This window comes from Aythya marila, assembly GCF_965140915.1.
Source record: "Aythya marila genome assembly, chromosome: 2".
Lineage (NCBI taxonomy): Eukaryota > Metazoa > Chordata > Aves > Anseriformes > Anatidae > Aythya > Aythya marila.
Window position 1 is genome coordinate 102,076,065 of NC_139043.1, and position 16,714 is coordinate 102,092,778.

The 16,714-nt window shown below is 36.6% G+C and overlaps 1 protein-coding gene across 8 annotated transcripts in view; it reads right to left on the reverse strand.

Moving 5' to 3' along the window:
• Positions 1 to 16,714, reverse strand: part of CEP192 (centrosomal protein 192) — a 63,371-nt gene that overhangs the window by 15,930 nt on the left and 30,727 nt on the right. For all 8 annotated transcript variants that reach the window (XM_082752234.1, XM_082752233.1, XM_082752237.1 and 5 more), the window contains 10 exons: positions 14,530 to 14,697; positions 12,512 to 12,602; positions 9,995 to 10,171; positions 9,262 to 9,522; positions 8,961 to 9,079; positions 7,909 to 8,018; positions 6,540 to 6,681; positions 4,164 to 4,336; positions 3,678 to 3,801; positions 839 to 944 (listed from right to left, as the gene is read on the reverse strand). In XM_082752234.1, coding sequence (XP_082608360.1) covers positions 839 to 944; positions 3,678 to 3,801; positions 4,164 to 4,336; positions 6,540 to 6,681; positions 7,909 to 8,018; positions 8,961 to 9,079; positions 9,262 to 9,522; positions 9,995 to 10,171; positions 12,512 to 12,602; positions 14,530 to 14,697 — 1,471 coding nt within the window. The remainder of the gene's footprint in view (positions 1 to 838; positions 945 to 3,677; positions 3,802 to 4,163; positions 4,337 to 6,539; positions 6,682 to 7,908; positions 8,019 to 8,960; positions 9,080 to 9,261; positions 9,523 to 9,994; positions 10,172 to 12,511; positions 12,603 to 14,529; positions 14,698 to 16,714) is intronic.

Consider the following 16,714-nt stretch of genomic DNA (forward strand, 5'->3'; position numbering starts at 1 on the left):
TTGAGTCCCTCCACAAAGCAGTTTCCAGTTCTGTATCATGCACATCATTTTCCTTCATCAAGAAAGTAAGTAGATATGCTATTTTATCCTTTCAGTGTCTTTAATTTCTCTCCTTGCACCATTATAATTAACCCAAAATACATACTGGCTGTAAAAATGACAATCAAATGTCTATTTCTTTGGAGGAGATTACCAAGGAGCCTTTCTACTATTATGCTGATGAAAGCACAAAACCTGTTGGCTTCATAAATTTTATTATTATGCCTTAATTCAATCAGGGCAAAGTCTTGGCTTAAAACACACGAAGAGGAGAATCCGTTCTACACATTATCTCAGACTTGTCCGCCAGAAGGTTAATTTAACCTTAAGGGTGCCCAAAAGGAGCTGCGGTGTCTTGTCAAGTAACATACTTAAATTTTTCATCTTGAAATATTATATAGACTAGTTAGAGACCGTTATATATAAAAACAAATATCTAAATATATATGAAAATATAAAAAAGCAGAGTAAAGCATATACTGATTTATATAAGAATATAAATCTAGCATTTCTAGAAATTGATGCATAATTTTTGTTGGCAACGCAGTCTAAGCGTTCACCTTACAGTACTTCTTTAGAGATGAATGAACCAAGATGAGAACTTAAGTTTCCAAAATAATGATCTTTTTCTTTTTGAAAGGTGAACTTTACAAATTTGGGGAGATTGGGTAGATGGGGTATTTAAATGAGAATCAAGTTTATGGAAATTGTGCTCCACATCTAAAAGATTTTAGCAACATTACTAGCTCTTATGCAGCAAAGCAAAGTCACAAGCTCAGCTCTCAAGTAAGCCACGTACTTTTTGTCCGTTATCACAATGGATATAGATTAGCCCACTCCAAGGAATTACAGAAGGCTTCGTGGCAAGCGATGGATTAGGACTCACCAGAATTAGTGTACGGCTCCTAATAAAAGAAAAACAAGTTAGCAAGATCCTCATATTAGATTGAACATCTAAATCAGAACTCACTAGCTCAAGAATGAATGCATTTTTAACATAGTAAGTGAAGATGATCTAGAAATAAATTTAAGATTTTTGCATATTCAATTTACTATTGAGGTTTAATTATTAAAAGATTAACAATATCAAGTTTTATAAATCAGTTTTTTAAGTTTAAGTTTTTACAAACAAGTTTTACAAACTTGTTATTGATGGTTGTATAAGTGGACAAAGGGGGAAAAAATTATTTATTATTAACACATACACCCTGTCAGGCCACATAAAACTACATGAATCAAATAAAATAGATAAAATAAAGCTTCAATGCTAGTACACAAGGAAGCTTCTGTTCAAAATATACTGCACAAATTATATCTTTGAAACCAATTCTAGTTGCAACTTGCTTTCCTTCCTCCCATTCAGAACCAGAACCACTGATTTAAAAAAAAAAAAAAAAAAGTTTTTAAATTTATAAATGGTTTCTCTGGTTATTCTGGGTAGGGCAAACTGTAGAGTCCACTAAACTCGTTTCCAAGTAGCTACAACCTAATCCAGTTGTTTGACCAGTGAGAACATAAGTTCTGATTTACACACTCCATATTCTATATCATAAAATCTTAAATATAAAAGAGCAGAAAGACAGCAACAAAGTAGCTTTCTGCTGTCAAACAGACATCAACACCCTTTAAATACTAAATCAGGATATTCCTATTTCCTTAAAGAATTGTTTCAATAAATAATGGGTAGGATTTTAGTTTCTATCAGGAGGAAGCCTTTCATTGGCATTGCCAACCACTATATACACAGAGCAACTGCAACCATATACATATATATTTATTATTTATTTTTATTAAAGTCTCAGCATTCTTCAGAATCTTTACACTTACAGTACTTATTTACACTCTCCCCCTCTCTAATATACAAACTGTGTATGTGAGAATATGACTTACTAAGTACACACTGTCTCAGTTTCCCAAGGTCACAAACCATTCCATTGTCAAGGAGAAGCTGATAGGAGCCAAACCATTTACTGCAAACTCCATATACAAATCTGATTTGCATGGAGTCACAAACCACATGCATCTCAAAGATCATATTTAGTCTGATGACACTGCCCCTCAGTGCTTTCATTGCTGTGGAATGGATGGAAAAGTTTGCCTAACCACCCTTTCACACCTTATTCAGAAGGAAAGCCCCAGAGACACTTCCTGAAAAACACCATTGCAGTCTTTCCAGATTCCAACATTCCCTGTTCCAAAAGTGCATCTCCTTTCATGGCACCTACCTACACTCGGCACTGAGACACTTCCACATGAAAATCTTCGAGTGCTACCAAATTCGGTAGGGACTCTGCACTTCATGATTCCACACTCAGACAGGTTAGAGGTTGCCTCAATCACATTCCAGTGAACTTAAGAGTTTTAGTCAAGCTGAAACAGGAGGCAGCCTGCTTGATCTAACATGCTTGAACACAGCAAAGGCAGTCCTTGATCTTAGGACTTGCTTTCACTGTCACTAAGGAATCATACCTTCTCCTTTCCTAGGCTAAATCAGTTCGAGAATTCCACGCAGCTCCAGCAATCACAGTGCTTATTATAAAAGATTCTGCCTGAATGGCACAAATGCTCTTGGCACTGCAGTGAGATAGTCATGAAAAGCAGAAAACCAGGCAGATGTAGCTTGCCATGCTTAAGTCAGCCGTTCCCACAGGCCTGTTTCCTGTTTGCAGACCTCCATTCTCAATCCAGACTACTTACTTTGACTCAACTTGTTAGGTTTCAACACATTCTTCTCAAGTGAAAGGAATACATTTTAAAATTACACAATACAAGAAAGTTTCTTTAACGCTGTCTTCAATTCTGTCTTACTAGAAAATCATTCTTCAGACAGCCCTGAGCCCAAGGGCACAGCGTTGGTGGTATAGTGGTGAGCATAGCTGCCTTCCAAGCAGTTGACCCGGGTTCGATTCCCGGCCAACGCAGTTACAATTTTGGTGAATGGAGTTAAATCCAGTTGGAGGCCGGTCACTAGTGGTGCCCCCAGGGCTCAGTACTGGGGCCGGTCCTCTTTAATATCTTTATCGATGATCTGGATGAGGGGATCGAGTGCATCCTCAGTAAGTTCGCAGATGACACCAAGTTAGGTGTGTGTGTCAATCTGCTTGAGGGTAGGAAAGCTGTGCAGGAGGATCTGGATAGGCTGCACCGATGGGCTGAGGTCAACTGCATGAAGTTTAACAAGGCCAAGTGCCGGGTCCTGCACCTGGGGCGCAATAACCCCAAGCAGAGCTACAGGCTGGGAGAGGAATGGTTGGAAAGCTGCCAGGCAGAGAAGGACCTGGGAGTGATGGTGGATAGTCAGCTGAATATGAGCCAGCAGTGTGCTCAGGTGGCCAAGAAGGCCAACGGCATCCTGGCTTGTATCAGGAACAGTGTGACCAGCAGGGCTAGGGAGGTGATCGTCCCCCTGTACTCGGCTCGCGTGAGGACGCACCTTGACTACTGTGTTCAGTTTCGGGCCTCTCACTACAAGAAGGACATCGAGGTGCTCAAGCATGTCTAGGGGTCTGAAGAACAAGTCTTATGAGAAGCAGCTGAGGGAGCTGACAAAATATCTATACCATGGAGACCATCAAAATAAATCGCTCCAAGCCTCCATGCTTTTACATATAAAAGGAAAACTATGAAAAGAAACTTACTCAGGTTCAATAACTCCATGTTGTGGGGTTATAGTAAGGCAGTGAGCTGGCCATGAAAGCTCAAATGTCAGCATCCTACTAGAATGGTTGACAATTTGTACATGCCCAGTATCAGCTGTTCCACCTGTAAAACAAAGGCAGCTATAAACAGCTAACATGTAAAAAAAAAAAAAAAAAAAAAAAACAACAAACAAACAACACAGTAGTGTCCAGAAGTCTGAGACATATCAATTAAAATAAAGTATTTTCTGCCTTTCTGCCCTATTTTTACCTTCAAAAAGCTTTAAGATATTTGTAATAATGTAGCAAGTATTATAGATATACAAACAATATAACCACAACTGTTCACGCCAAGGTTATTGTTCAGGTGCAACATTACATGAAGCATGATTATTGCTCAAGCCACATTTACAAGCACAAACATACTAAGTAGTACAGTTATTTTAGTACTAGGATGTTGCTTTATTAACTTCAGAAAATACTTACTGATAGAAGGAGGTGTCAAAATCAAGTGCTCAGGCTTAACAGTCCAAGTCTGTTGAACATCTACTTGATTCTGAATGAGATCATCGGTTTTTACAGGTAATGGAGGACCCTGAGGTCCTTTAACAGGAAGAACATCCAAAGTTGCATTGATATGTCTGACAGAGTTCTCAGATCTGAAAAAATAAGATTGGGTTAAGCAAAAGTAGTAATGAAAATAGCTTAGTAATTTTAACAGCCTACTTTTAATATTTTTCAAAATTTAATACTGAAATAAGATGCTCTTCACATGTGTTTTCAGTTTAAATCTCAGTTGGAAAAATGAAGTCAGCAGCTAAATCATGATGCAGCTTTTTCCCAGGATGTTTAGAAGTTGCTTAATAGAAGGTACTAAAACAATTACCTTGAGGTGATAGTAAAGTAAATAGCTTTCTCTATACATACTTAGATTAAAAAGGCACTGCAGAGAGAAATGAGGCAGTGCAAGTTGTCCTTCGCAGAATCCCAGAATACCTGAGGTCAGAAGGGACCTCTGGAGATTAACTAGTCCAACAACCTACTCAAAACATCGTCAGCTACAGCAGGTCAGTCCAGGTAGCTTTAAAATTTCTCAACAGATAGAAACTTGACAATTATCTGGCAGCCTGTTCCAGTGCCTGACCACCCTCAACAGGAAAAAAAAAAAAAAAAAGTTCTTATGTTTAAATGGAATTTCTTGCATTTCATTTTGTGCCTATTGCCTCTTGACCTGTCACTGAACACCAGTGAGAAGACTGGCTCTCTTCTCTGCTTTCCCCATCAGGTATTTATACACTTTGATAAAATTCAGCCCTCCACCCCGCCCCCCCAGGGCCTTCTTTGCTTGAGGCTAAACTAAACCAGCTGCCTCAGCCTCTCCATGTAAGACACATGCTCCAATACCCTAATCTTCCTTATGGCCCAGCACTTCACAGTTTTTCTTGCAAAAGACAGGGCAGGTAAACTCATACTCAAAAGCTAGGAAGTTGCTATTTTGGGATTTGGTGTATTTTCTTAGATTAAAAGCTTAACTGGCAATAAAATTGATTTAAAATAGTAAAATAAAAGCAGAATTCAGCAATTCAGGGAAAAAATACCTAACTTTTGCTCTATACAGCATTATGTAAATGTTGCTCTTTTCCCTAATATGTCTACTTTTATTTTGTAAGCCTTCTGAGACTCCTCACACAGCTTAGAACAGAACTAATACCTATGGATTAATCCCTTAAGATAGTGATGAAATCGGGAAGGCAACCAATTCACACCCATGACACAGGATTTCACAACGGCCATACAAGTTGTTAACAGATCTCTTTTGAGAATTACAGCTTACTTGGAAAGTGAAGATCCTCATGATGCTTAGCCAGTGAATAAGTTCAAAACTAGAAGAACTGCTAAGGCTATTAAGCAGGATGGAAAAAAGGCTTGAAAAGTGTCCTGCTTGCTGCTGTGGATACTTGCTTCCAGTCTCTATATTTACAATCCCACCATGCCAGCCTACAAATGTGTGTCAACTAGACCAAAGCGTTCAGCATTTGGAGTGCAACATGCACAAGTGATTCCAAGGCAGTGTCTAAATAAGTAGATGTTAAACAGGACTAGGTAGAACTCTTTCTTCCCTTAAGTTACAGGATCTTGAGGGGAAAAAAGTACAAAAACTCAAGAACCAATCTATGCTCTAATATACTCTTTATAGTGTTAATGTTAACCCATATTTATTTTTTTTTATGTATTTTGTTTTTATGCTACACTATCTTAAGGATTTGGATCTTTCTTTCCGTTTTCAGGGCTCCAAGTGCTATAGCAACCTATCTAAATAAAAATAACAAGCCCAAATTAAAGACCAAGTCTCTGCCAATCCTCCAAAGAAAACCTCAGTAACAAACCAAAAATTTGGTCAGCAGCAGAAGCTTTAGCACCAATCATTCTTTTGATGAGCTATAGCATACATTACATTGAAAGGCTGGCACGTGAGCTGGACAAGGAAAATGCCACTAATCTTTCTGAATATAAACTACTTCCATCACAAACCATCAGAAATTCTCGACAAGGTAGTTATAGTCTTGTAGGACCGACAAGAAAAGCTTAATCCAATGAAGAACAGGAAGTTGCAGATAGAGTCTATGATGTCAATTTAAGGAGTAGTTTAAAGTTATTGTAACAGTTTAATGGATTTCAGAGAAAAACAAGAAGAACCACCTATATAGTCACTGAGGCCATTCTCATCGTAGAGGCAGCTCTTTAACTTGTGGAGCAAGTCACTTTCTGTTACTGTCATTAAAATCTTCATGATTTCAAATGAAGGAAAATTCCACACTTCAATTGGGCATTATCTGAAAGTTATCCTTATAGTTACATTACCTATTTGATTCCAGATGACGTCCAGGAGATTGCTGGAAACCATCCCGATCAGAAACGAAACGTCCAGCCACAGTAAGGATGACTTTTCGCATATTTGCATAGAACAGATGGATGTCACGTGTCCCCCGTGGGATATCGCACACTAGAAGAGTAATAGACCAGTTCTAGTAAGATCAATAATACTCAGAACTTTGCACAAAGATTTAGGATATAATCCTAATTAATAATCTGTTGGCTAAAGTACTGTAGATCAGAAATGACTTATAACAAGTTTACTTATCAGGCACAAATCAACATTAACATTAGATGTAAGAAGTTTAAATGCAGAAAAAATCTAACATTTTAATAATAAAAGATATTTTCTACCTTTATGCAAATGGTACATACTAATCTGATTCTACACCCAATTAAAGTTTGATGACTTTTACCCTAAACAATACAATTAATAGATTCCAAAGGCTTCATAGAGATTAAGATTTAAGAAAAGTTATTTTTCAATTACTCAATCTATTCAATCCAATGCCTCATTATTTAGTTATACCTATAAATATCCAAAAGCCCAGGAGTGCCAGCATATGATTTAAAAATAATTGTTTCATCAAAATAATTAATAATCTTGTCAAAGTTTACTCTTCTGCTTTAAGCTACTTCACGTTAATTGGACAGAATGAAGAAGTGAACACTTCTCACAGAAGATGCATTTGATTATTGCTTTTGCTGCATAGCAGATATCAGGGAAATTATTAATATTTGTATACAAATCTACACATCTACATTTCAGTAGTGATAAGATATTAATACCTATTGTAGAAGCATTTTAAGTTAAAATTTACATGCAACCAGAAACTTGTTAACAAAGCCAAGTCTTTCAGAAGGATGTCTATCAGAATATGATTTGGAGGCAAGTAATTTATTTATTCTGTTATATGTAATACTATTCAGAATGGAAATACATTCATCCTATAGGATGACCATAACTTCTACTCCATAAACTTCCGTTCTCTCCCCACACACCCCTTGTTCCTTGAATTCCAGTTGTTTGTTCCCCAAATGCCCCTCACCTTCAGCCCACGAGTCCCACACCCCTTCAGCTAGTCTAATTGAACAGTTACATATACCACACTGATGTATCAAGTGAGCAGACTGATGACAAACTGACAATGCACTGTTTCTATGCTAATGTTACTACATACATGTAGATCTGGGATGACAAGAAGGTAAGGAAAGGCTTTAAGTTTGTAACAGTGTTAACAAAGAGCAAGAATAACCTACTTTAGTTTCCCTGAGAGCTACTCTTCCAGCACCCCTCCTCAAAGGCTTATTTGCAGTACAGTATTACATTTTTTCTTTTGAAAGTTCATAGACTTACCTTCTGTCACAAGCTGTTCCCCTTGAAATTCTTCGTCAAAAACAATTTTTCTCAATATGCTGTTTTCAGGGACTATGTGTTTGGCTACCTCAAGTTCACACATCATAGCTCTGTTACAGATGAGAAACCAGAGTCATTAAATTATTCAAAGTGTTGGAAGCATCAGTCTGAAAAGACGGCTAAAATTGTTAGAAACCAGCACCATTTTTAACTTCTATCATTTCTGGACTATCTAAGGTAGGCTGATTTGCTATCAAAATGATTACACGTGCAGCTATTTCATGAGCTTTTTATTGAAACTTAGATGGTTAAATTCAACTAGGTTTAATACTTCATTTGAATAACAATAAATATGATGACTTTCATAAAGTTTCAGGGAATGACATTTAAGAGCAATTGTGGAAGACTCATTCACTTAATGAAATTTTGCACTGAATGATGATCACCAGCACCATAGTACTCTGCCTGTTTTCAACATTTTACATGATCATTACACACCATACACAGCACAAGTCACTTTTGTTATTAAATGTAGAGCATGCCATTCAGTTTTTGTGCATTGACATTATAGGAATTCAAATATAAATACAGTAATATAGCTTCTACTTAAGCTAGGTAAAACATAATAGACACTAATGAAACCTGTACAATTGTTGCTTTAAAAGCTAAATCTACAAATGTATTGGAAAAAAGGGATACAAAAAGACAATTCTTGATAGGAAAAAAAGCAAAAATCCTCCCCCAAAGATAATACATTCAAATAAAAAAAAAAAGAAAAAAAAGAAAAAGAAAAGAAAAGAAAAAAGAAAACCCTTACCTAGGATCGTAGCTACAGTATGTAAACTAAACAAAAAACCCACACCACCATAAACACCACCCTTTCACCAAACAGCCTACCAGATGCAAGACTTACTGGATCTCCCCACATCACCAAGGTTGATGTTTTGTGCTTGCCTTTTTGGAAGCATGTTAAATGCTGTGGCAGCATAAACCTCTAGCTTTAACATTTCATTAAACATCTCTCTACTGAACAATAGCAAAGTACATCTTACCTACGATACTGCTGCCTGGAAATTTCATCTCCACAGAAAAAACACACTGTTGATAACAATGTCTTCGCTCTAAGCAAGTTATTTTCCTTTTCCATGGGATTCCATGTTACAGTAATTACCTGATAAAAAATAAATAAATAACATACTTTCAAAAAGTCTTCAATTTAGTACTAATGTTTGGAAAATTAAGTCAAACTTAAACAAGCTCAATGAGATTTTAATGAACAACTGGTCAGACACTTATCGATTAAAATAAATGTCATTAATGAAAAACTTGTTCAGTATCAGGTAGTCTACTTACTTCGTATGTTCCTTCTCTTAGTACAAAGTTCTCTGGAGACACCGTCATTACCTGAGGATCCATAACAGTTTTTGTCTGCAGGTTTGCAAAGCACAGTGCTTTAACATAGGCAGCCCGAGAACCTGTATTTCTTATGCGGAAGGAAACTGTACTTAATCTTGAAGGCAATAATCCATCCAACGTTAACATGTAACTGTCTGATAGTTTCTTAACACTTTCTAAAATTATGTTGCTAGTTCCTCCATATCCAGATAAAGGTATCTGGGGAAAAATAAAAAGCAGTGCTTCAAATTAAAGCCTTACTAAAGCTTCAGTAAAACCATGTTCAACTATACAAAGACAGACAGTAGAACAACTGAAAAGACTTTCAAGAAAAAGAACCTTAAGTTCATTTAATGTGTTTCAAGTTCTACTGAAAATTAATTTAAGGCCTATCTATAAAAGCAAAGAAGTTCAGATTTTTGTCAGTTCTGGAGTTAAAATCTTGGGCTACTTTTACACCATAGTGCATAAAATTTTGCTTCTTTCTTCACAAGTGGAAAAAAGTGCATACAAAGTTAAGGTTGCTCAATGTTTAAAATTGAAAATGTAACACCCACATAATCTTTTAACAAGGATACAGATGTGCATCATGAAAAAATTCAACTTTTTGACAGGAACAGATATACAGTGATATTTTCAACAAATGAAGAAATCTGTGCAGAATTATTGGAATTTAGGTTAGGACTCTTACAGTAAACTTGATTCCTGGCCGTGATCGAATCCCCAGCTGTTTGATTTCCAGCTTTGCAAAGAAGTAAGTTACACGAGTAGGTGTAAACATCAAGTATATATTAGTGTCTTCTTTGGGGCGGATTTTGAGCTCCCAACTACTAGTTAGGCGTTCTTCTGATCCAAATATACTTTGCAGCTATAAAAAAAAAAAATGCAGATACTAGAAATGAGTAACTACAGTGGAAAAAAAAATACTAAAAAAGACTTATTTCACTAACAACCCCAGATTAGCTTCATCAAAATCTGGATTAACTGAAATGATGGTGGCAGTTATTTAAGGTTGCAATACTTAAAAGAAAATATTAGATTCAAGATACTTTATATTCTCAGTGAGCACACCAATGCTTCTCAGTTTAGATCACAGAACTTCTTTCTTTCAGTCCCCAATACTGTGTGTAAGGTGGAACTTAAGTAGCGCTACATTAATTCTCTCAGCTAAAGACTTTAGTTACCAGATCTGAAGACCTGGGGACAAAGGGATATAAATTTATGAGGACTGTGTAACAAAAAATCTGTAGTTAAAATAATTCCAAAGAGTAATTCAAGTTTCTCCTTCAGCCCTTTCATACACACAGTCCCTCGGAGTAAATTTGGAATCCTTCCTGCAAGAAGGACCACTGAAGGATCGCTCCAACAGGTATTGAGTTAGTTGTGCTAGGGCAGTTTCAAGAGGTGTAAACAGAGCTCCAGTTTGATGCAGCCTTGTTACAGTTTCAGCTCTCCCTAAAGTCTCCAGGGTAGCTCTGCTACCACGTTCATCTGGGTGGTCTCAGAGTAAATACATAGCTTGCTAGTCCCTGTTTGTTTTTTTTTTGCTGTTGTTTGTTTTACAAAGGAACGAGCACTTCAGGGCAAAGACAGCAAGCTACAGACACAAGATCCAGAGACAAAACAGCTGTTTGGTTAAAGCATCAAGTCTGTAAGAAGCCACAATTTAGCTGTGAAGACATTGATTTTAGGAAAATAAATAAATAGCACTTTGAGTTGATTGAGCTCAAAATAAAGTTCTCAAAATATCTTGAAAGAAATTATGTATAGATACAGTTACAGGAACACTGTTCTGAGAAAGCACCAAAAGGTTAGGGAGATACATCAGCAAGGAACTTCCTAGAACTCTCCAAATATTCTAACCCAAAGTGCTGGCTTATCGATAAGGACATTTTCTAAAACAAGTCTAACCAGAAGTTTGTCCTACAGAAATGCGAACCATAAGCTTTCAGTTGAGCTGGGAGATTGATCGCATCTTTTAAAAGAGTTGAGAGTAGTTTAACCAGCCCCTTCACAAGTTTCAGCATAGCTGGACACCAGTATCCTAATACTCCTTTCAGTAAAAGAGCCATTTGCTCCTTTGGCTCAATCAATTAGTTGCGTATGATAGTCACTCAGGAAGAAGAACAGGCACACCAGACAAGTTTGAGCTCTTTAATTAAGGAATCATGTCTCAGCTGCATTAAGTATTAAACTACTTAGCAGGTTCAAGCATTCTTGAGAAAAACTATGTGCAGGGGGAACAATAATATGTAATTACTGACTCTAGCTAGAAAAAAAAAGTCTTTCACAGTTTCCAATTTATTTTGAGTGTTAACTCTTTTACAGTCCTGTGACACTGCTTGGCTTGACATTTCAGAGCATGTCTGACTCCTCTCTGATAAGGATAGTCAACCCAAGACAAAGATGAGCAAGGTCCTCCATCCTGGTGCCAAGATCAAACAGAACACTAGCAGAACAGGAAATACTGTTCCATTTTTGATCACCACCACCTTCAGTCAAGCAGGCAATGCCACGAATAGCTATGTCAACAGCCTGGTCAAGAGTACTGACAGAATTTACTACCTGTCTGAGGGACATCCTTGACCTGAAAAACAGAGTCTGAGGAGGATAACTCATAATTCATAAAATTGTCCTTTTGTGCTGGCACGACCTTGCATGAGAAGTGAAATTGTACACGGATTCAGTGTACATCCTCTAATATACAGACATGGGACACAGGTTGGCAGATTGAACATGACCACCACACGGGACCAAAAGAGCAATCAAAATCCTTATCAGTGCAGTACAAGACCATATGATGACCAAAACTATCTCGTTGTAAAGATAGCCAGAAAATTACAAAGATTTCTCCATCTTAACTCTTAACAGATGATTACTGGGTGAAATTCCACCCAAAGGAGATAAACTATTTTCAGTTGTGCCTTTCCCCTGAGCAAGTGTATATTAAACCTTTAACCCCATTCAACTCTTTTGGACTGAAAACAGACTAGTGAGCTGCTATTCTAAAGTAGCAATTTCAGAATTCACTTTCTGTGATGAAATTTATTTGTAGAGATCCTCTACAACTTGATTTCTAATCTAGCTTAGAGCAAGAATCAGTAATCTTGCTGAGCAAGCACTACAAATGAGACAAGTTTTGACATTTTTATTACAAATGTACCCTAATAGATATCAGAAATACTAAAGAAATTCTCTTTGCAGTTACCTGAAAGCAGTCCTGATCCTGGCCTCTTATCACCAGTCTTAAATGTTGTGTCACAGATGGAGAGTTATTTCTTAGAGTTAACTTCTGCTGGCTGAAAAAAACATGAATTCAGTTATACTTTGCAGCAAATATAAATTAACTATATGTATTTATTTATGGGAGCAATGTAAATGGGACAGTTGAAGTCATTTCATAAAAAACATGACCTCCTGGTACAACAGGATGTATCAGCTAGAAAGGTACTTCTATATTCTCAGACTTAGACTTTACAGCATTATACATCATTACACATTGGTCCTCATAGAGCAGAAAAAATATGTGTATATATATAAATAGTTTTTCTGAAGTGTAAGTATTGTAGATAGCGACTTGAACTATCAAAGATCACAGCAGTTGCGTCAGTACCAGAATTCCTTTAAGAAATAAAAAATGAAAATCATTTTAAGACAGAAACATTATTAGATTATCCAGAACCACTCAGTTATGGAAAAGCAGACTTGTAACTAGCACAACCCAGATTCATTGGAACAGTGGCAGAAAACTAGATTAAGGATAATGTTTCCTTTTCATGTGTTCTTCAATAGGATTGTACCACAAAAAGTTATGGCCACCTGGCAGCATGAGGTTGATCAAAAAGGATTTTTTTTTTCCTCTCTATTATGCCCTGGCATTGACCAAGCTTCCAAGTACTCAGATCCTTCTTCAGAGGTAGGAAGCCTCTCCTGCAAGAGAAGCTAGTGCCTTTTTTGCTTTAGTGAGTCAAAAACCAATCAACATAATGATCTGACAAGCCCCAAAGCTGGAAGAAGCAAGAAGAAGGATCGTGCAGTTAGAGCAAACATGAGGGAGAAAGACCAAAGCCTCTCCTCAGTTTTCAGCAGGAGACACTGTTTTACATTCTACTGAAACAAAAAATTTAAGAAGTTCAGCTTCCTAATAGTTTTTGTGAGTCAAAACTAATCAGGATGAACAAAAAATAAAGTTGAGAAAATCATTCTGAAACACAAAACAAAATACTATTTTAAAAATCCACTATCTTAACAACAACAACAAAAAAAAAATCTATCAGAAGTGGTTCTATGGATCACTTTAAAATGGTAACTGGTAAGATCCCAGGGAAGCAGTGGAGTCACCATCTCTGGGGTATTTAAGGAAAGGTTGGACGTGGTGCTTAGGGACATGGCTTAGTGGGTGACAGTGGTAGTAGGGCAATAGTTGGACCAGATGATCTTGGTGGTCTTTTCCAACCTTAATGATTTTGATTCCTTGAGAAGTTCAGTATCAGTATGAAAGTGCATTAGTCCCCAAAGTAATACTTCGTAGAAGTCTAGAGATTTGCAAAACTTGCAATCTTGACATACAAAAGAAGCAATAAAGTATATCTCAAAAATTATGAAAAGTTTTACTGAATCTTGGAGTAGTGAAACTGGAATCTTGAAACTACATAAGAATTCAGACAAGAATTAGTCTGAAGGATAAATAATCATGGTTAGGGATGCAATGGATTCTCCATCAGTAGTAGTTTTAATATCAAAACACAATCAAATTCAAATAAATTACTTGAGGGAAGTTCAACAGACTGTGCTATTCAGATGGTCAAATTAGATTACCAGACTGGATTCTTCTAGACATAATGGTGATGAATTCAAGACAAACAGATCTATTTCTAGCAAGAGAAAGTCGTCATAAGAACCGATAGAATTTTTCCATATTATCTGGAAAATATTTTCTATTACATTTCTACTTACATGACACACAAAACTTACAGAATCAGGTATTATTTAAACAAGAACTAATGTTTCTTTGTTCAAGAGCCTTTAAACAAGATCACGATTAGTTTCCAAAAAATTATTGTCCAAAAATAAGATTTGTAACATACTGCTTCTCTCACTTGTGTACAAACAACTTAGCTTATCACCTGTGGATTATTATGTGAACAGGAACAGTAGAGAAGTTGTGCTGTAAACAGCATGATATTCTATATTATATTACACTTACGTATTTTAAGCTTTACTTACACTGATCCTCCAAGCTTTACTCCTCCCCAGGCAATGAACTGCTTGTTGGAGAGAATGGGTGGGATGTCCGAGCAGCTGGCAGCTGTAGACACGGGTCTATTTTCCACCTCACCTTTCATCACCACTTCATACTGAGGCCCAGATGGCAAAACAAGGATTTTCAGAACACTTTAAAAAATAATTAATTTTTAAGTCAATCACAGAACAAGATTAGCTGGTGAAAATAAAACATAACTGAAAAAAATAGTATAGATAGGCCTGTTTAAACTACCTTCTTGAGGAGAAAATGTACTTTTATTTTACGAAGTATGGCAGAGCTTTTAAGTATGACAGAACTTAAATCCTTCAGGCTACAGGCATGTGTGCTGCACATACCCCATACTGTCTTCTGAAGTGTTTCATCTGGGCATGGCTCAGTCAAGTGTTTCAAAGACAACAACTAAAGAAAATATTTTTTGCCCATGCTGATTTCTGATTATTTTGACAGACTAATCTTGGAAAGAAACCATTAAGTCTGGTTGTCCCTATGTACAATAAAGAAATGCCTTTTGTAATGCTTGTAAAGCTTCAGTGAAGTTTCACAAGTGCAATATACCCAGGAGTTTCAAAATTTCATAGCGTTTTAAACCACAAAAATGAAGGTCCTCTCTTCAGTTTGTTTCCTGGGACACTGTGCCTACGGATAGGGCGAGCTTCTCATGACAGAGCCTCTATGCAACAGGACACAAGTACAGTGTGGATGACTACTGCCTTCTTCAGATAAAGCTTAGAAACAGATGAATAAGAGCATCAAGGGTACAGATTTAAATAATGAATTAGAAAGAAATGGGATAACACTGAATAGGAAATTTGGACCAAACTATCAAACAAAACTGGGAGGCAAAGCTAAAACAAAAAAAGAAAGCAGAAGAACAAGGAAAGCCAAAGTGCCACCTAAGTAATGAAGACAGAAAACCAGCAGAGAAATAAAATAAAAAAACTGAAGTATATAGGGACAGAAGTAAAGATTGAAATTACCTAACCAATGATACAGGGAACAAGAAACAGACATTCAGAAAAGCTAAAAGAGGAAAAAAGACATTAGAGGGAAAAAAAAAAAAAAAAAAAAGGCAGAGGGCAGTAAGGATACCAAGCTTACAAGGAACAGGCTGAAGTACTTGCTATAGCATAGACCCACTTAAAGACAGGAATGAAACTCAGGAACTTCTGTCTAGCTGTCCTTGAATTCCTGTGATGCCTACTGACAGCCCTGTATCCCACCAGCAGGGAAGAGGAATTCTCATTACTGCTTTAGATAGTTTATTAGTCATTTGGCAGCATTTGCAAGTGAACTTAAAAGGTTCTAACCCTGCTGAGCACCTAGAGGCTGTAAAGCAAAGCAGTTATGCACAAGGCCACAGGAAGCACAGATGAATCACTTTGCATGCCTATCCATTAGGATCATACTGTCATTAGCACAGAACTCAGCTTTTAATTTAAACCACTGGGTATGCCCAATTAAGCTAGATAGTGAAGCCGAACACATTTTGGACAGATTCTTTTGTCTATTCTTGCTCTGTTATAGAGGAAGTTTTATTATAAATTATACTTATTATTAGTATATACTTTATACCACTTACTATACCATATATACACTATACTGTTATTTATACTAAACTAGTATATATTAAACTATTTTTAAACTATATTTATTATAACCTATATAAACTATTTATATGTAAGTGTAATTATTCATATATTTTCCATTTGTAAGTTGAACACACACAATAGTATTATACAGGATTTATGTAGTAAGCTCTGTTCAGTTATAGCATCCAAAATTAATACTTTTCATGATCTCTGCTTCAGGTTTTCAGTTGTAGAACAGATAAAGTATTTCCCTTGTCTCAACTAGATGAAGGAAAGGGAAGGTACTGAAGGGGTTGCAGAAGCTGAGTATTTTAAAACTCTGCTGTAATTTAGAAGCAAGTACCACAAAAGGACTTGAGGGAATTACTGGTTTCTGTTTTCTTTTTAAAACAATAAACATGTTTCAAGATAGCTGCTGATTTGTGACAAGAAAAATTGCCTACACATTAAGCTATGCACAGCAAATGAGGCAGGGAATCTATTGAACAGGCGATCCTTAGCAAAAATCTAGTCATGAATGGGGAACCAAGAAAGCAACACAAGTCAATTCTTCTCC